This window comes from Callorhinus ursinus, unplaced genomic scaffold (assembly GCF_003265705.2).
Source record: "Callorhinus ursinus isolate GAN/ISIS: 27379988/994484 unplaced genomic scaffold, GSC_fseal_2.0 scaffold11, whole genome shotgun sequence".
Taxonomy (NCBI): Eukaryota; Metazoa; Chordata; class Mammalia; order Carnivora; family Otariidae; genus Callorhinus; species Callorhinus ursinus.
The window spans coordinates 7,072,104-7,093,566 of record NW_027397073.1 but is presented as its reverse complement, the minus strand read 5'-3'; the positions used below and the strand labels follow the sequence as shown (position 1 = coordinate 7,093,566).

Below are 21,463 nucleotides of genomic sequence, written 5' to 3'. Positions count from 1 at the left end.
AATAAATAAATAAATCTTTTTTAAAAAGTACATGAGGAAGGACTTCCAGGTTTAATGCTAACACTCACCATGAGGACCTGAGAAAGGTCCCCTCACGGATCTGGCAAGGGAACGGGCAGGGTCACCACTGTGAGATAAGCCAAGAGCCTTCTCAATAACAAAGACCCACCTACCCTCCAGAGGAAAGGACTTCACCAGAGCACAGGTCTCAAACTTAGTCTGGGCTCCTGTGGTCTTCCTGTCTCACCCAAGGAATTAAAAAATAGTAATAATAACATAATCAACGGGGGCCAGGCCTTCATGGGAATGGATTGAAAGCTTGAAAACCAGGGATAGGAGCAGGGAGCAGAAGAGGCAAGCAATTCTACTGAAGAAACGTTTGTGAATGTCACAGATCAAAGACACATCAAAAGCTGTAATAAGAAATTTTAATAACATTGAGAGAACTTTTGAGAGCTCAAAATCTTACCCAATCATCTGATTAAAGAATAATGGTTTTATTCACTAGAAGTACTTTTGAATAACTAGGCTAAAGGTTGTAATGAATAGGTGACCGAATACGAAGGAGATTATCTTAAGAATGAATTTCCAGAAAAATTAAAAATCAGTTGAGATTCTTTAAATTTTGAAGGGTGAAGAAAGTTATCAGAGCTTCTTGTCTTACAAATATCGTTTGGCACCACTTTTCCAGGATTTGGAGAATTTTGCTTGACATTTTGAACTCAGGGGATATTTTAAACTCATAATCCAGAAAGGACCTTTGCTTCTTTGGCCACATGTACAAGATTGGTGCTGCCTACTCATTGCGTTCTTCCTTCAATGTTTGTTTCTACACATCAAGTGGTACTTGGTATAATTTTATGACATGTATATTATTTTAATTAGCAGTTTTCCATTAAAAAATGGACAAAGGTCAACTTCTTACTTGGAATTTTGAAGGTTATATGTTACAAAGAAATTGATCTTTTTGTGTAAAGACACACCTGTCTAGACTTAAGTTACAGTTTTACAATCAGTAAACTGGACTAAAGTTAAAGTCAAGAATAATATACAATAGATCTGTTCTTTGGGAGATGGGTGAATCCTCATATCCAAATCCAATCTCAATAACACTATTAAAAATGAACTGTTGGCCACCACCCCAGTACTCCTGAGAGTGTTGATATGGATTGCAACTTGTATTTGTCTATTCACCGACTTATTCAGAAACAACCTTGGATATATTTAAATACACCTGTAATAAATCCAGGTATTATATAAGGTCCTGAATTTATATTAAAGTCTATCTAAAATGTGCCATCCCGCTTATGGACCACTGGATTTGCCACATTTTCTCCCCGTTTCCCAAGCATTGGTGCCCTCTCTCCCTCTCCCTCTCTCTGTCTCTGTTTTTCTAGAACAGTCAACATCAGCTTCCAAAGATTACAACCAATACCCCCGACTCTTGCAGACACAAACCCAAATATTATATGTTTCTTACTGTTCCTCATTCAGGGCACTGGGTAAACACTTGCATTCTGGAACCTCATAGCCTTGTGTACTAGGGCATTTTCTAGAATTGATTCCAGGTTTTATGTTCCTTTGTCTTCATTTTCTCTGAAGGGAGACAGAGGATGAGAGCTATGCAGGAAAAACCACTGCTTAATGACCCAAGTCAAGATTCTAGGGTAAATTTTTCAGGAAGTTAAAATTGTTGGGAACATCTGCTGCAACACAGAGAATCTGGAGAGATTATCTAGGTCACTGGTGAAGATTTTGAGATAAGCTTAAGGTAAATACAAAACTATTAAAAGCTAAAAAGAGACAATTATTAGCTCCAGGTGAAAACCAAAGTTCTGTAGGAGAGAAGCATGATCATTTTTACCATTTGATTCAGCTGAGAAGAGTGTTGGCAAAGTCATAAAAACATAAACACCAAATACTGAAATAATCAAACTTTAATACAAACATTTTGGAAGGATGGGCACATGAAAAATGTATGCATGTGTGGTGAGTTCGTGGAGAAGAAAGCATCTGTATCAAAAAACGTCTAAAATTGAAAAAAAAATCTAGTAATGATATAAGCATGCTATTCAGAGAAGTAGAGAGAAATAAAGTAATAGAGGAAGTGAAATTTGTTGTCTCAAAGGAGGGAAAATGGGAAGGACAGGAAACTTATTTTTGCAAAAACCCCGCATACAGCACTTTGATTTTGAACTACACGCACTTAGAAAATGCACTGAATGTTGCATTGCTATAGAAGTTATAAAGCGTCAGTGGTTTGAATTTTTTCTGCATTTAACTCTTTATGTTAATATTATTCTAGAGGACTTTTTTTCTAATATTCTTTGATGGCAAGTAAAACTAATGATGGTGAAACACTGCACTTTATTCATTCAAACAACAGAATTCAGTATGTCAGGTACATTGCATGCCCTACAAAACCAGACAATCTGAAATTACACATAAAACTGGAAAAAATGTTTTAAACAGGGTGACTATATAACCCATCATTCAAACAGGGACAATAGGCAATAAATGGGAATTATTGCAGACATTTATCATACATATCCCCAGATTCGATCTTTTATTATGATACCTTGCAACACAGTTAGTGCTTTGAATCTGAAATACTATGTAAACCAACCTTGAAGATTTTGTAAAATTCCCTTAGAAAGCATTGCAGTGAATTCTAGAAGCCACAGTTCTACACATGGGTCACTAGCAATAGAAAATTTTTTTTAAAAAATACTTGTTTTTATGTTTCAGATAAATGTATAAGAGCCTAGAGACTTGACTTAGAATAATTCCAGTGAAAAGACCAGTATAAAAGTGTATTAATTTATGCAAAAGCCTGAATGTGAAGGTCAACACTTTCTAGGTTCTATGTTCTAGTAGTGGCCAAATAATGATACTTAATTGTGTTATAGGTTTGCACCACTTTATATTTTTCAAAGATATTTTTCCACTATTGTGGAAAGAAACTAAACACTTTACTCACAATTTAGCACCTCCACCTGAACTTTATAAACATTGAGTTCTACAATACCTGCAATCTTGCTGAAATCTCATACAAGCAGTACAGAATATAGCACATTATTATAAATCAAGGAGAAGCACTTTGATTACAGCAATTTCTAAATACAATATGGACTCTACCAATTTGGTAAATTATGGTAATGCAGCTGTAGATGTGATTTAAGATAGTTCTATATAAACCAACATAACTTGAATATTTACAATGAAAGTAAACCTACTAGTTATTTTTATCTTCCTTTGTCTTGTAAATTGATAACCAATGTATTTTAAATTTATATGTATAATATTTTAGTAATAAATTGATTCACTTAAAAATCCTAAAAATTTAATATTGACCAAGTAAAGAATATAGCCTCATCTACTGCCTTGCATCCATAAGCGTAATTACAAGCTAATGAAATTTCAATTCTATTTTCTCAGTATGCATAAAGGCCTTTAAATAATGTCTCAAGGTCTCTCTGATGATAATATAATCAATACCTAGTCATCATAGGTTAATGGCATGTATCCTTTCCCCCAAAAAACTGTATACTCTATAATGACATTTAACAAACTTACCTAACTTGTCATCACACAGCAATTCCCTTTAATTGGTTACTTTAATGGAAATATTCAAATTTACATTTATGGCATTCAAAGGAAACATAGATTTTTATGTAATATATTATATATCATCATAAATTATATATGTAAAAAAGAATCCTAGGAAGCATCTTGCTCCCTAAGTAGCACCTTTCAAAAAAGATTTAAAACATAATTTAATTCAATTCTGACATTTTATTCTGTGGAACTGTTTTGATCGGTTTCCTTAATAACAACAGACTAGTAGGTAAAACAGATTAGGGGGAAATATATATATGTTCATATATTTATATATGTGTGTGTGTGTGATGCATATACACGCAATATACTATATATACCATGTAGTATCTATATAGTAGGTATAGTTTTATACATATACATATTATATATATATAGTAGAGTTACGAAATTCTAGCAAATTAGGAATGATATTAAACAGACAATAATGAAAGTGTTTTGTTAATAAGTAAAGATGTCCAGGGAAAGGAAACTAGTGAGTAGAATTTCATCAGCATGATCAGCTGAGAGTGTAACAGGACCAGCGGCAGTGGGTGGGATGGCGGGGGGGACAGAGAAATTCCAGCAGGACTTAGAAGGGTTCCAAATGCCTGAAAAATCCTGAGCTCTGCAGAGGAAGAATACCCGAAGAAGAGGGACAGAGGATATAGTTCTCATAAATATTCTGAGTGACAGATTAAAGAAAAAGCAAAACATTCACGGAGAAAGAGACTGGTTTAAAATGGTCTGTAGGCTCTGCTGCAGAATTCTTCCACGAGTTAAACCTCCAGGACAATGGCATCTGGTTGTACTGTGCACCCTGCCCCCAAACACGTCATCTCCTCTGTTCAAGTCGGATTTCCATTTCCCCATATTGCATTGGTAGAAATGCTTTCCTTCTCACCCATATTAGTCATTGAGAATTTGGAAATACCTCATGAGAAGTGGACATTTTTACTTTTTCCCTTCTGAAGCAGGCAGGGGCATTCATAATTTCTGTGATTCACAGAATCACTACACTATTGGGCATGCATAGTAGTTAAAGCTATCATAAAATATCCACTGACTCACTTAAAACTGTAAATTACAGCTTCAAGTCTTCCTAGATAACATGAGAATTTGGTTTGGTTCACTTAAAATTATCATAAAAATCTACAACTTTGATACTTACATGCAATTTTTGTGGTGAATGTTTTAAAGATGAGTAATAAATATTTGAGACATGAATGATCTCTATCTTTGGTAATGACCATTATGGTTTCAAGGTGATCATGACCGTTATTTATCTTCAGGACGACTTTTCTTCGTCTGACCCCATCTAGAATTTGAACAATGACAGGATGGCCACTAATGGCTCTGTATTGATATTGCTAGGGTTGTCTTTGGCCAAACTGTGAAGCAAGACAAGGTTATCTCTGTATCTTCCCATTCTTTGTTCCCTGTTCCTTCTTCCCTACACCCCCCTCAATGTTCCTCCCCCTCATGTTTCTACCACAACCCAAACCACACTTCTAACTACCATTCTTTTTCTTATATTCAGATTTCCCATAATTATTTTTTTAAAAACCATTAATAATGCCTAGGTGCCTGACTCTTTTGAAAGGATTTACATATTTAAAGTAATTCTCAAAAGTAGAAAAATTCAATATCAAAAACATTAAGTTATTATTGGACCATCTCATAAAGCTAAGCCAGGGAGAGTGGCAAGAATTCCATGTGGAATCAGGGATTACTTTATTTGATAATAGAGAGTGAAGAGATTTCCCTGTCACATTTGTCTTCCTCTTGACCATTCATTTATTCTGCTGCCAACTACTCTTCTGGACTATGCTGATAGAGCAGATTTTAAAGTGGGGAGAGAGGAAGCTAACCCAGATCCACCCACATATTCTCTTTTTTGTTGGTTAATAAGAGATGTTTGGGAATGGCATTGCAGTCCACATTTGTTGGCCACCAGCGCAGCTTCCAGGCCCCATTTCCCTCCTCTAATGATACCCTGAATTTCCTGGTAATGTGCTTTGGCCTCAGTCCTCATTCTAGAGGTGAACCCTTAATTGACTTAAGCCATTTCATCCTTTCCAGCCATAATGCCTGTTTCATGATGGACAAATAACCAAATTTGTTTGCTTTATCAGAGAAATAAATTCTTTACCAGGCAGAAACAAGGATTATGAATTGCCAAGGGTTATTGGAAACACAAGGGAAACACATGAATAAGAGTTAGGCTAACACCAATAAAGTGGATCCAACTCCACAAAAGGAGGCCCAGAAACGGGTTTATGCCCCAACTTAATTCTAGACATGACATTTAAACCTTGGTAAATAACCCTTGCCTGAAGCTCGATCTCTCCCCTGGATTCTTCCATTACATGACTCAGTAAGTTTCCCTTTATGTATATGCTAATTAGAGTCAGGTTTCCTGAAACTTTTCTGTTAAGAATGCTCTCCAGGTTATAAAGTATTTTTCCTATCAAATTAAATAAATTTAGCCAACTGGTATCCAGGGTAGCCACTGAGTAGTGGGAAAAAATTATATAAAGATCCACATGCATAACAGTCATCACAAATTTGCTCATATCAAGGAAAAAGCTTAGATTCTGGTCTTTGGCCTGTGAGAGAAGGCTGGATAGTTGACATAAATATCCTCTCTTGCACCATCCGATGATTGATTGGTAGAGTCGGGATTTCTGTAGTCGTTGGCTTCCTAGAAAGACAGACAGAATGTCAATGATTCACTGCATTGCAGCAGACAATAAAGATACTCAAAACAAATCTCTCCTTAAATCAACCACAATATAAGTCAAATTTCTATTATGATTAATTTCATAAAACATTCTCTTCTTTGTACTGAACTTCTATGAGAAATCACATTTTTTACTTTCAGGGCTCAGAATAAGATGCAACAGGAGACTACTCTAGATTATCACTTTTTATATTAGATTATGAAACACTTAGAACTCTCTCCCAATGTCCCAGGCTGTTTTGATAGGAACCATTAGTCTCATTTTTAAATGGAAGTTTAGTATAGTATGTCCCATAGTGGGTACTTAATAATTTCTGTTGAATGAATGCTTTAATAAACAATACTTTTAAAGTACACAGTGTCATGTCTTGACAATAAGCAACTAAACACAACAAAAGAAATTAACAAAATAAACTGGCATTACTTTCAAGATGATGTCATAAAACATTCTCTACACTAATCAAGTCACTTTGGCCACCTATACATGTATGTGGCAGAAAATATGTAGGCATGGGTGAGAGAGAGAGAAATTGAGAGGAAAAGAAGAAGAGAGAAAGGTCTTTTGGTGAGTAATTTGGAAACTGAGAGTGGTTTTGGTGCTTGCAAGGAAAAAGCAAAAAGAAAGTTGCACTTCCACCTGTAATTCCAGAGCCTGTTGAAAACCCCAAAACAATCAAGTAGGTCAGCTTCTTTTTTTCACAGTCCGACTCACTATCTTTCTACTCATCGTTCAAAATATCATTATTCTACAAAAGACTGAACAAGTTGAATACTTAATATAGGAAGTTGCAAAGTTCCTTCCCTCCCCTGACATTCACAGCAATAAATGTGGCTTTAGATTGGCTTGAGTGGACAAACAGCTAAGGACAAAGAAGGGACCCCAAAATTTGACAGCAATGTTTTATCGCTTGCTGGAGTGGCAGATGAAACGAGGCAAAACTTCTATAGTCTTTCCAGTTACTGTCAAAAAGCCAGCCACGAATTATTCAGAAAAAAAAAAAAAATTTGGTGTGCAAAGGGTAACTAATAGAAGAAAAAAAATTAAACTGATAAATAAATAGGTAACAGAAGTCCAAAGCACACATATTAGATTGTCAGAAAATTTTTATTACTTGATGTTTTGGTCATGTAGAATTCAACTGCAAATAATTAAATTGAAGAGAAATGATGTAATTTTAGATAACACTTGGGGAAATGTTTTGCTGTAAAATTTTGTAAACAGGGGCACCTGGGTGGCTCAGTTGGTTGAGCATCTGACTCTTGGTTTCAGCTCAGGTCGTGATCTCAGGGTCGTGAGATGGAGCCCTGCATTGGGCTCCATGCTCAACAGGCAGTCTACTTGAAGATTCTTTCCCTCTACCTACCCCTTTCCCCCACTCTGTCTTTATTTTAGAGAGTCTCTGTCTAAAATAAAATAAATAAATCTTTAAAAATTTTTGTAAACAGAATCACATATGTTAAAGAGAAAATCTGACCAAAAGTGGAGACAATGAACATGAAAGTAAGACAAACTGTTTCAAAGGGCGTCAATAATAAGAGAACGGTCAGAGAACAGGTGTTTCCTCAAATAGCTGATCCACTACATGGCCAGGTAATTGAAAGGAGAACAATAAGGTTGTCGACTGCTAAATGGACCGACTTTACAGGATATTACAATGCACAAAAGGTGGAAAATGACAGCTCTGAGAAAACTTACCTTATTCAGTGCATCCCAGGGTTGTTTAAATAGCTTTTTCTGTCTCCTTCTCCTAAGAATACATATTCAATAGAGGCATTAAGATCTTACACTTCAGCACTAGTATTATGGCATATAGTATTATACCCTACTTGTACCCCAGCCTACATGCCTTCACTATGTTGAAGTTGCTTCATACATACCTACTCAAAATTCCCTTGACCTAATTATTTTCCACAGATGGTGAGGGCATCTAAATGGATATCCAGCCAGTGTATATTAATAATTAATCTCAGCGAGCTTACTGAAGAATGGTTCATAGTATGTTATTGCATAAATGGCTTACTGCCTTCTCCAAATAATCTTGAGCTTAGAGATTTCCCACAATTAAAAACTTCCTTTTCAGTGTCGACAGTGTAACATCTTGGATGACAGTGATAATAGAGTTAAGCTTTAGAGAAAGTTCAGGTGTTTTACTAAAACTCCTCAATGGATTATTTTATTTAGCTTTCATCAAAACCTCTATATTTAACTCAGATTGGGAAACTGAGGCAAGAGAGGAAGAGTAACTTGCCCTAAATCATGTGGTTGGCTAGTGGTAGTGTCGGGATTTGAATCCACAGCCTTCCCTCATGACTATTACGCTCACTGTGTCTGGAGCCATGTTGCCCCAGTTCCATGGGCCATCTGGAGCCATACTATTCCATAAACTCTCCACCATTCCAATGAAAACTATAAAAACCTAACATCAGGAGGAATCTTTGAAAATTCAAGAGAAGATGAATAGAGGCTACTAAAACTGAATGCACTAGATGAAACGACTCTACCCAAGTGCATGAAAATAGTTATTATGGGAGATGATATCTTTTTTTCATCTCCCTAAAGAAAAGATTTTTATCAGACCACAGAGGAGATGGGTTAGATGCAAAAACGTAAGGTATTTTTTCCTTTATGCAAAAAGATGAAGTTGTAATTCCTTCACAGAAAGTTTAAAAACCAGCCAAACTAGTCTCTCTCCAAGGAAAGGTTCAGATGATGGATGTTGTTCTCTCCTAGTCACTAGGAAATCCTCCCGCTGTGTCGACATAATCACAAACTGATCTTACTCTGTGTGTATTTGTTTACTTATAAAGACTCTTTTATGCAATTAATTTAATTTTTTGATGTGTTAAGTTTATTATGTGAAAGTGATGTTTCCAGGTCTTTCATATAAATTATTTACTCCTTAAAAGAAATCTGTGATGTAGATGCTATTACGATTCTCTTTTTACAAAGGAAGAAACAAATCTATGACAGTGGACCTTTTGTCAAATCATCACATCACTATATCATAATATAGATTAACTTTCCCAAAGAGGTCCAAATATACATATTGTTTACATAATCCTAGAATATCCAATATGATGAAGAAAAGAGAACAAGAAATTTAGAGTCAGATGATCTGTGTTTAACTTGTGCCCAGCAATTTACCAGTTATTTGCATCTATAAAGTTCAGTCCTCTCCTCTATAAAATAAAGATGGTGAACACTGTGGTTTGTTCTAGGTTGACAGACCATTCTGGTTTGCTTCACTCTTTTTTTTTTTTTTAAGATTTTATTTATTTTTTTGAGAGAGAGCACAGAGGGAGAGGGAGAAGCAGACTCCCCCGCTGAGCAGGAAGCCCAATGCGGGGCTCGATCCCAGGACGCTGAGATCATGACCTGAGCTGAAGGCAGACACTTAACGACTGAGCCACCCAGGTGCCCCCAGACCATTCTGGTTTGCTTCATTCTCAGCAGTTTCCCCAGAATGAGGAATTTTCAGTGCTGAAACTGGGAGAGTCCCAGGCTAAGCAAAAGAGCCTATTTGTTGTGAACATCAAAGTTGACAATAAAAGGAAACATAAGTGTTTAACATTTTGCACGCTAAACATTAAATTTCTTCCTGTAGACACACCCGTCAATGTGTCCACTGTCTTTTGGCTCCTGCCACACCTAACCAGGGCTACGCACGCCCACCAACCACATTCACTTAACAATGTGACCATTCTGATCTCTAACTGGAAGCAACACAAAATGAGAGCAGAGAAAGTGTGGGAAATGCCTCTGGACACACAGGCTCCGGGGTACTGGGTGTGAAGGAAGGACTTGGTTTCGTTCAGGCACACTGTGATCTCCACTGGCTTCTCCCCAAGTCAGCACATTGGAAGCGGCAGGATTATTTTAAATGGTCAGGAAGACAGAGTTCTGAAGACCATTGTTTAAGCCCTTGGGTCATTTTTCTAAGTTACAACCACAAACTGATTCGGGCGACAAGGTAGAAAGAACAAGCGCTTCTTCCTTTGTGATGTTCGGCCATGATTACACATTCAAGTCCACTAATCTTTTTATCACATTTAACCAAGTGGGACAATATATTCTACAGTTCAATTTAGCTATTCATGTAAAAGTAATGCATTTTCATGAAGCTAAATCCATCATGTCCAACATCTGTGACCTTCCAGAGATCCATGCTGTCACTCACTCTCTCCTATCATGTTGCCCGTGTTTCCGGGTGCTCCTGCTGTCACAGCCGCCCTCGGTGCATTTTTCATCAACCAAGGTGAAGCAGTAGAAAAATCCTTAGTGTCACTAACATCCTGGGTTCCTTCCCTCAATTTGCTAATTTGTTCAATTTCCGACCAGGGAAAGACTTGAGGGCAGCCCGTGATGGAAAGAAAGGGAAAACGAGAGTTCTGTGTTTCAGTTTAATTAGACAAATGCTTATTGACCATCCGTTATTTTGGAAAGATTAGTGCTAAATGCTATCAAACACTAAGAAATGAATAAAATGCAATCCCTGACATTTTGAACAGAAGGGAAGACAGCACAAAAATGATGAAGCTACAAAGCAGGGTGCAAGGCGCAACAGACGGTGCCATCAGGTCTCTTTGCAGGGAGGGAGGACCAGGACAGACCTCCCAAAGGGGACATGTGTCCCACACCTTGAATGAGCCACAGGAGTAAAGCCAAACATGGGGGAAACAGCACTTTGTTAGCTACCCAAATGGGAAGAGAGTCGGGGGTGTTCACAAAATGAGACTTGAAGTTTTAACAAAATTTGTTGACATTGGGGCAGTAAAGTAGAAAATATAAAGGAACATTAGATTGGGGTCCCACTAACTGGGTGGAAGTCAGAACAAAGGGTGCCTTTGAGACAGGGTTAATGAGTTTTAACCTTATTCTGGTGGCAGTAGAAAGACAAGAAAAGGTGTTAAACAGGAAGGATACTAGCTTTTAGAAGAGCAACCAGGAAAAGTCAGGTGTGCTCCAAAGAAAGAGAGGAGACAGCTGGAGCTGGGGGCAGACTGGGAGCATTAACTAACCTCCAGGGAGTTGTAATACCAGCTCCAAAGAGGTGAGGCTGGGATATGGAGATGAGATAGAGAAATCTACCTGATATCCTATTAATACACATGCACTTGCACGTGTGTGTGCCTATGTGCGTGCGTGCGTGCATGCGTGTGTGTGTGTGTGTGTGTGTGTGGTAATATTGCTGGGGTAGAAGAGAAGAGGAGATAGATGTATTCCTTCCCTCTGCTAACAAGAGAACACTTTAGTTGGAACACAAGCATAAAGAGTAATTTCAATTCAATATGATTACAGCTAAGATTACGACAAATACCTAGACAAGTGAGTTGGTGAGCGTGAGACAGCAAGAAAGGGCAGAGTCAACCCAGAATATTCCAGCAAGTTCCCAAGTGTGCCGCAGAGAGTAAAAGGTGGGAAACTTAAGTAGAGGTCAATGACTATCTACTCTCTCTAAGGTAGCCCCTTCCAACACACCTCTCTTCCAAAATAATTTTTTTTAGGAATAGCATCTCTGTTGCTTGTTTCAGAAACTATACAACCATTTAAAAGTATGTTGCTTATTTATTAGAATGTGCACTCCATCACATCTTGTCCACTACTGTTGCAATAGATATTTGATGAATGAATACATGAAGGCATTATTGCTGCTCAACCCTGTTCTTCCCCTTCTCAGAATTCCTCCCTCCCTCCCCCCTCATCACACGCACGCACGCACACACGCACGGATGCACGCTCGCACGCACGCGCAGACGGAAAGATGGCTGCATGTACGCACGCAGGCACACACAGCACCCCTCGCCCAACACCCTCTTTTCCCTGCAGGACGAGGAAGAGAGAGGACAAGAGAGACACGGCAGAGGCTCCAGGCAGTTGGCTGCCCAGAATATGAAACCGCTGCTAACATCGGAGCAGTTCCTACTAATTCTTAAATGAGCTACTCTAGCTTTCTCCTCTGATATTACCACAACTACTTCTCTCTTGTGTCAGAAAAATACTCAAAACGCTGTATGCGAGGGCTAGGGCAGCTTGGCCAACTGTTGGGTTATTCACAGAGAACCCCTCATATCAGGATGACTCAAGGGAAACAAGAATCAGGATGAGCTGCAATACTCACCTGTTGTAAGAAATGACAATGGCGGTGGTTAGGATAACAAACAGCAACAACACAACTGCCCCTCCAGCCACAAAGACGATGTAGTGGTTATCAGTTTTACCTAGGAGGAAAAAAATATATAATAGGAATTAGGAATTCAGCTAAGTCCAGAAAAAAACGGTGGGAAAATGAGGAAAGGGAACATTAATCAAATAGAGTAACAATTCAAAACAAGCCAATGAAATAACAGGATGAGAGTAAGGGAAAAAGAATTTTTACTTTAGAGTCTTCTAAATATTTGTGACTCCTCACAGATTTTTATTAGTTCCTTGATTCAAGGCTGAGTTTAACGCCTTAAGAAGAACAAGGATAGATTGGTGAAGGGAGCTGCGCCGGGGTGGCTCAGTTGGTTAAGCGTCCAACTCTTGATTTCGACTCAGGTCCCGATCTCAGGATCAAGAGATCAAGCTCTGCGTCACGTGAAGCCTGCTTAAGATTCTCTCTCCCTCGCCCTCTGCCCCTTCCCCACCTCTAAAAACATAAATAGGTGAAGGGGATTAAGAGGTACAAACTTCTAGTTATAAAATAAATAAGCCACAAGGATGGAAAGGACAGCATATGGAATATGGGGAGCAATACCGTCATACCTTTCTCCAGTGACAGATGGTAACTAGACTTACTGTGGTGACCTTTCCTAATGTACATATAATTGTTGAGTCACCATACTGCATACATGAAACTCATTTAATATTGTAGGTCAACTAAACTTCAGTTAAAAATTTTAAAAAGAACAAGAATAGAAAGAGTGTATGTTTGAGACAAATAACCCTTCACTCTAAGGAGCTCCCAATCACATACATAAAATCTTTTGTAGAAAAAAAAAGCTATCAAGAGTATATAAATGAAGATTACTTCTTAAGGCTGATAAATTAAGTACATTCACACAACAGTATAATTTTAAAAGTAGAATTTAAGAAATATTTTTTACTCAATCCGAGTTAATGATAAAAAGTAATCAGAAGAGGGACGCCTGGGGGGCTCAGTCGCTTAAGTGTCTGCCCATGGCTCTGGTCATGGTCCCAGGGTCCTGGGATCGAGCCCCGCGTCGGGCTCCCTACTCCCCGGGAAGCTTGTGTCTCCCTCTCCCACTCCCTCTGCTTGTGTTCCCTCTCTCGCTGTCTGCCTCTCTGTTAAATAAATAAATAAAATCTTTAAAAAAAAAAGTAATCAGAAGAAATATGTTACTCTGACTCAGTGCTTAAGTAGAAAGAACAATGGTCCAGAAATCTGCGATTCTCTCCCTGACTCTGTCACTCTTTAGCTGTGTGACCTCCAGCCAATTCCTTACCCTTCTCTGCATGCCTTTCTTCATCTGTCAAGTGATGACAATGACAACAGTTCTAATTACATCACAGAATTGTGGTGAGACTCTAATGAGGTAATATTCACATAAGCAATAAACTACTAGAGCAACAACCCCTCTGAAGCGAGATCTCAGTGAGGTCAGGGACCATTTTATCTTTAAAATGTCCTCCTGGGGCGCCTGGGTGGCTCAGTTGGTTAAACAACTGCCTTCGGCTCAGGTCATGATCCCGGAGTCCCGGGATCGAGTCCCGCTTCGGGCTCCCTGCTCAGCGGGGAGTCTGCTTCTCCCTCTGATCCTCTTCTCTCTCGTGCTCTCTATCTCTCATTCTCTCTCTCTCTCAAATAAATAAATAAAATCTTTAAAAAAAATAAATAAATAAAATATAAATAAAATAAAATGTCCTCCTGCCCATGAGACTCCTCACCCACCACCTTCCACAGAGCTCCTTCCCAGGAAAAAAAAATCCATCAATATATGCTGTTACCAGAGGCGCCTGGGTGGCTCAGTCAGTTAAGTGGCAGATTCTTGATTTCGGCTCAGGCCATGATCTCAAGGTCGTGAGATCGAGCCCCACATTGGGCTCCATGCTCAGCGGAGATTCTGCTGGAGGTTCTCTCTCTCCCTCAGTCTCTGCCACTTTCCCTCTCCCCACCCCTGCTCTCTCTTTCTCTCCAAAATAATAAATAATAAATAAATAAAAATAATAAATAAATAAATCTTTAAATATATATATATATATATTTGTCAGGACTGGGAGTGAATTGGAACCTGGGAGCTGTCCCCATTGCCCCCTCTCTTTGGGGCAGCAAACTCGCCAGTCTCCCCTCCTGCAGGAAGGGGCCAGGCTGTGGCTGATGAACAGCATGACTTCCCTCTAACCTTGAAAGTAAAGCCCAGTGCTTGCTCTGTGATTCCCACACTGCCTGCAATCCTACAGCAACCTGAAAATCATGCTTTTCATTGGATTCTCCCCGATCTTTCCCTCAGATTACTTCTTCCTTCCTGACCTACTACTTAGGTGCTATTTTTTTTTCACGATAGGAGCTCAAAATCTACATCCACTCATTCTTTTGTACAAAGTGAAACTAAGTCAAAGAATAAACATTATTTTCATTTTTCAAACTTGTTGAACCTATAAGGTGAATAAAAGTAGAAAAATGTGTGAACCTTAAAGACTGTACAGTCGAAGAATGGCTTTTGTCCAAATATGATGGAGAAAGGGAAAGCTAAATTTATTCAGAACAAAAATACATTGAACCACTCCTACAAAAGGAACAATGAAATTTTCTCCCTGTCAAATAAGAATAAGCTTTTTAAGTTCTTAGTACATTATAAAAAATGAACAAAATACCTGAAATTATTTTGCATTGTAACATAGGACTATCAAAGGACCACACTTGCTATACTGAAATAATTTGAATATCACAGATGCTAAGGTTAAATCAAACAGGAAATCATGGTGAGAAAGTGAAAGTTATTATTAAAATATTCGTTGACAGTATTCTGGGAAAATTGTTTAACCACTTTTGAAAATGCTATTTAGACCTTTGCTACAATAAAAAAAAAAATCTGGGTGGACTACAGCCCTAAATTTTTTCATATCAACATTAGAAGAAATATAAGTAAGTATTATTTAATCTCTGGAATGAGAAATGGCATAAAAATAAATAAATATATAGGATTCACCAGGTCAATTGAAAAATATCTGTAGTTAAAATGATCACAAGCAACATGTCAAGACAAAAGAACAGTACCTTTAACACATCCTTGCTATTAAGAAAAAGCTATAGGGGTCCCTGGGTGGCTCAGTCAGGTGAGCCACCGACTCTTGATTTCAGCTCAGGTCATGATCTCAGGGTCAGGAGATCCAACCCCCGCCCCCTCCACCCAGCGCAGAGCCTACTTAGGATTCTCTTTCTCCCTCTCCCTCTCCCTCTGCCCCCTGCCACTCGTGCACACACACACACTCTCTCTCTCTCTAAAAAAGAAGAGAAAAAGCTATAGAAGACAAAATGAAAGATACAAATAACTTACTATGAAAAAGCACATAAAGAACAAGCTGTGTAAGAGGAAGACTGTGGTCAGATAGAGCATCTCAAGCTCTCTTTGGAATAGTAGAAACTGCCACAACTGCATCCAGAAAGAATTCAGTCTCTGTGTGTCACAGTCTTTCACTAGGTGCTTACACATTGATTAACTCTTTTATTCTAGAGAAATACTCAGGGTGGGGCGCCTGGGTGGCTCAGTCGTTGAGCGTCTTGCCTTCGGCTCAGGTCATGATCCCAGGGTCCTGGGATCGAGCCCCGAATCGGGCTCCCTGCTCCGCGGGAAGCCTGCTTCTCCCTCTCCCGCTCCCCCTGCTGTGTTCCTGCTCTCGCTGTCTCTCTCTCTGTCAAACAAATAAACAAAAATATTAAAAAAAAAAAGAAAAAGAAATACTCAGAAATGTGAACAAAGGGTTGTGTAAAACACTTAGAACAGCAAAAAGAAAACCCTTATTTCCTCCCAGACTAAGAGCAAGACAGCATGGCTGTGGTTCTCAAACTTACTTTGCATCAGATTCACCTAGAGGCTTGTTAAGCCATAGATTTCGGGGCACCCTCTTCCAAACCTCTGATCCAGAAGGTCCTGGTGGGTCTGCATTTGCAGCTCCCATGCAACATCTTTCTTGCTGATCTGAGGCCCATTCCTTGAAAACCTTGGCTATAGACACTTGGATGATGTATGTAAGGAATTCCAATGACATGGAATCCTACTGACTATAGACTATAAGGTTAAGTAAAACTTCAAAACCAGCATTGACAATTTCACATGCTGTAATATCTCCATCAGGTATAGGACTTATGGGAAAAAAGTCTACAAGGAGACAAATGCCAAAATTTTAAAGTGGATGATCTCCAGAGAGAGGCATTAAAAGCAATTCTTTCCTTAGGCTTTTTGGTATTTTCTAAACTTTCTAAAGGATGTATTGTTCTTCTATTAATCAGAAAAAAAATCATAGTATAAAAGTGTAAAGGTCTGCATGCTTAAAACAGAATAATCTGACAAATTTTAGTGGTGATATTTAAAGTACAAGTTGTAGAGAACTGTTTTTGTAGAAGTATATTCAGAATCCTTAAGAATTAAGATGGCATTCCTTATTAAACTCTCAAGTAGAATTAAGTAGAAACCATTGAAATGTACTGGTTATCTGTTTCACACTGTTCAATTATAAATCCAAATTTCAAATGTATCTTTCAATGTCAAATATGTTACCTCCTTTTAACCTCTTCTAGTAATATTTGACCTATTGGAGTCAGATCTGTGTATTCATTCATCTTTTAACACATAGTATCTCAAGCCATACTATGGAATTACAGATGAAATGGCGTGTAAAAATGAATTTGGTTCCTCAAGGAAAAACACCAACTAGAGCAAAACTGCTTCTCTACTCGCAATACTGCTCACACTCCCTTTCCCCCGAGCTTTCACAGACCCCACGGGGAAGGCCTCAGTCCCACAACACTGCCCCCGTGCTCCACCTTCAAATCCAATCACAAATCCAGGCCTCCCTGCCCCTGATGGACTAACCAGGTAAATAAATCCAAGGTTCCATGATCTCCTCCTCAAGTCTGATAATTTGCTATAACAGCTCACAGAACTCAGACAAGCACTTTACTTACTATTACTGGCTTATTAGAAAAGATAACAACTCTGGAACAGCCAAATGGAAGAGACAAATAAGGCAAGTTAATGAGGACAGGGAGTAGAGATGGAGCTTCCATGCTCTCTAGGGATGGGCCACTCTCCCAACACCTTCACGTGCTCAGCAACCCAGAAGCTCTCTGACCCTGTCATTTAGGGGTTTATGGAGGTTCCATTACATAGGCACAACTACTTAAATCATTGACCACTGGTGATTACTTCAACCCCAGCCCCTCTTCCCTTTTTCAGGGGGATGGGGCTTAACGTTCCAACCCTCCCAGCGCGTGGCTGATTCCTCTGGCATCCAGCCCCCACCCTGAAGCTCTCAAGGTGCTTCCAGCCACCAGCTGCCTCATTAACTTGCAAAAAGACCCTCACCGCTCTGGAGAGTCCAAGGGTTCTAGAAGCTCTTGTGTCAGGAACTGGGGACTAAGACCAAATATTATAGCAAAAGATGCTCCTGGCGCCCCTATCACTTGGGAAATGACAAGGGCTCAGGAGTTCTGTGAAAGGAACCAGGGGCAGAGATGATATTTGTTAGTATACTACCTCGTACTTGATTGATGGAGCTTACGTTGTTTTGGAAGGCCCCAGACAATTTAAAAACACCCACGGGATGAGCATTTTCCCAGAAGAATAAAGGTAAAAGCATGGGAGTCAGGTGGAGAGTCACTCACACTCCGGAGACGTCACAACCTAGAGCCTCCCACCTACAGCCAGTCCTGCTTTGTACTCCTTTCCCTGCCCCGCGGCTGTGCTCACGTGACCAGTCCGTACCTGCACGTGACCAGTCCGTACCTGGAACCAGGCTGCTGTAGCCGCACGACTCGCTGGGCCCTGCGCGACTAAAAACGAAAAGGAAAAGCAAAGGGTGTGCATGATCCAGGGAGTCCATCAGTAGTTCCTAACACTCACTTTTGCCTAAATTCTGCTAATAGATCTTAGGTGGAGTAATGTCAGCCCTCAAGCCCCTCTCTTAAAGAAAGAATTATTGTGTATTCTCAGCAGCCACTTTTTTGCTGATTTTTTTTCATCCCAATGCTGTCTTGATTCATAGGGGGACAAAAGTGTCGTGAACCATAAAGCGATTATTTTCCCTCCCATCAAAAAAGATAAATACAGGTAAAACAATTTAAAGCATGTCAGTGAGATATATAAATGAATAATTTACTCCAGGACTGCAACCCTCCAGGCTACGTTCCTGCCAATGACAAGTACTTATGGCTGAGTTATAAACCTTTAGAAAGGCTCGTGATAGAAATGATGCCAGGTCCTTCCCCAGAACCAGGCTAGCAAGAGCAGACACTAACGTCCGTTGTTTACCCTTTATTACAGTTTGAGGTGGGTTAGGGAGCGAGGGAGCAAAGTGACTCAGAACCTAAATATCTGGACCAAATGACATGCTAGGGAAACCTCAAAGATCCTGAGCCTCTAGCCAGCCCCGGATAGGTCAGGGTAGATGCCAGTTACAAATTATTCTTGTTTTCTTACTTCATTAAAAAGAGAAGCAGAAATATCAGATTTCATTCTATGTAGACAGAATATACACAGTGTGTGAGTTCTCACAGGGCAGATACATGTGAGCTGACACACTATTACCAGGTTGATCCTAATCTGTGATCACTATATAACGTAAATATCCAATTAGACGTGGATTTGCTGAAAAAAATGGAGATTGAGGAGGGAAACCTTGGGGCCTAGTCCTACCTTCTAATTCTTTTCCCTGGAAGACCTCATGTGAGACACTTCATCTTGCAGACACATTTTTGGCAACTGCAAAATGATGACAAAATCAGCCCCAAGGGTGGCTACGGGGCTTTGATAAAACATACAGAGGTGCCTTATATTTCAAGCACCATGTAACCTGTAAATTATTAATAGTATACTTATCTTTTGTATACATGCATTCAAATTGGGTTAAAAAATAACTCATTTGTATTCTTTTCATATTGAACTAGTCATGTGTAGTAGGACACTTGCTCATGCAGCTAGATACAGCCTCCTGGGGAAAGGCAGAAGTAGCACTGATAAACACAAATAAGATAATTGTAGCTTTGTAGGACCGTTGGATATAATGGTGGCCCAAAGTCTGTTGAACTTTCCTGTATGTCTGAAATATACATCAAGTGGATACTGATACGGTAATATTATTCCAAGTTTTCAAAGGTCAACTTGCTTTGTGCAAATCAATTTTATACTCTGTATTTCAGAAACCTTCCCATGTTTTATAGCAAGAAGATCCTAGGGAATAAATTATTTTCAGAGAATTAAAGAACAATGACATCAGCCTCTAATCTTTCTTCTGAGTGAGAAATAACTACTCTTCTTCAAAATGAAAGTATTATCCGATTTTAACTGAGAAACCTACAGCACATAAGAAAATCTAAACCATAAACATGAGAAACAGAAGCATAAGAGGACATAAACAGAAATGTAAGAGAATCTGCATCATTGTCCTGGAGCAAACCAATGAGAGAAGCAAGTTTCCAACCCATGTACAATTTTTGCTATACTGATTTTGCCTCTATTGATGGAAAATATTTCCCAAAGGACTTAAACACTTAAAAATGTTACAGCAGTTGAGATACACATAGTCTAAGATAGACCATAAAGCTTACCTACTACCTACTTGGTATAGGATGGCTGCATTAGCTCCATTTTCTGGTGTCTCTATGGGCCATGCTGCTCTACAGTGATTGGTGTATGGCCAGGGCATCTAAGTCAGAATAGGAGGCATAAGGATGGTGAATATCTTTGGTTTGGTCCACTTGTTGAGAAAACTTTCACGCCTGACTCTGTCATATTAGATGTCTCATCTTTTCACCCAAGTATTTATTTTGGTCTTATGCTATATTTCTTGTATTTTCATGAACCTCAACTTTCATGAACATGTATTATTTAAAGGAGACTGTGTTTTATGCATCATAAGTCAGAATGTCAAGAACTGCACAAATCTTGCTCACTTTTTTAGTGAATTAAGTGTGCCAAAAATTTAATGGAACGGGCCAGAGACTGCTATCCTTGGAAAGGCCTGCATGCAAGGTTGGCCATCGGCTAGTGTGTGGAACCTGGATTTTTGGAGCGTTTCCACCATTCCCTAACTGTTAGGGTGGTTTAATGTGTCCAAATTGTTGATACAAACTGTGTGGCTTATGTTGAACATCTGCTTTCTTTCTGGGAAATCTGTCAGTCCTTCTGACTTTGCCCCATGTGCCTTTTACCTTTGCTGATCTGCTTTGCATTCTTCTGCTGTAATAAATCAAAGCCATCCCTTGGGAATGCAATCATCAAGAAAGAGACCTCCTGATTCTGTGGGAGGGTAGGAGCTTAAGCTCCAAGGTACAAAAGTACCTCCTGGCTTAATGGTGTAAGAAGCTCATTTTTCCTTTAGAGAGAGCCAACTAGCTAACACAGATGGTCATCCCAAATACCAGGTGAATTTAGGTTCAATTCTGTGTGACAAATGGTGCTGTCAAGTCCTCTTACCTGAGGACTAATTACTGTTTACCTTGAGAACACGTTTGTAATGGGTCCTATCTGCTGGGCCCCATAAAAGGTGAGATTTCTGTCTTTGCACTCTCTTGGCAGATTGCCTGCAATACATATCAGAATTCTGGTTTAATGCTTATTTAATAATAAAATTATTTTCTTTCTCTTTTGTAGAGCAGTTTTCTGGGGAAGGAGGAGATTTTGCTTCTAATTATAATTCCCCAACACACTGTTGTTATTACTGTTGTTTAACCAAGTGTAACTCTACACACTAGGGTGTCACTACTATGTGTATCCACGAGGAGAGAACGGGAAATTTTTCAAATGCTCTACTGAAATCAAGATAAACATTTCTGCCATGCAATAAAGCACAGAAGGCATACCATACTATTTAAATATTTTATGTATTTGGCTGTTCAATATCAAGGTCCATAAATATGAGAGAATATAACTATTCAAGTATTTTAATATTGAAAATAAACCTTC

The 21,463-nt window shown here is 39.0% G+C and overlaps 1 protein-coding gene across 5 annotated transcripts in view; it reads right to left on the bottom strand.

Moving 5' to 3' along the window:
- Positions 1 to 1,919: 1,919 nt before the first annotated feature.
- CD226 (CD226 molecule) overlaps positions 1,920 to 21,463 on the bottom strand; it is a 91,585-nt gene continuing 72,041 nt past the window's right edge. For 4 of the 5 annotated variants that reach the window (XM_025886624.2, XM_025886625.2, XM_073898064.1 and 1 more), the window contains 3 exons: positions 12,460 to 12,559; positions 8,037 to 8,088; positions 1,920 to 6,301 (listed from right to left, as the gene is read on the bottom strand). In XM_025886624.2, the coding sequence (XP_025742409.1) occupies positions 6,188 to 6,301; positions 8,037 to 8,088; positions 12,460 to 12,559 (266 nt within the window). In that variant the 3' untranslated portion in view covers positions 1,920 to 6,187. The remainder of the gene's footprint in view (positions 6,302 to 8,036; positions 8,089 to 12,459; positions 12,560 to 21,463) is intronic. The other variant, XM_025886626.2, reaches the window with a different exon arrangement.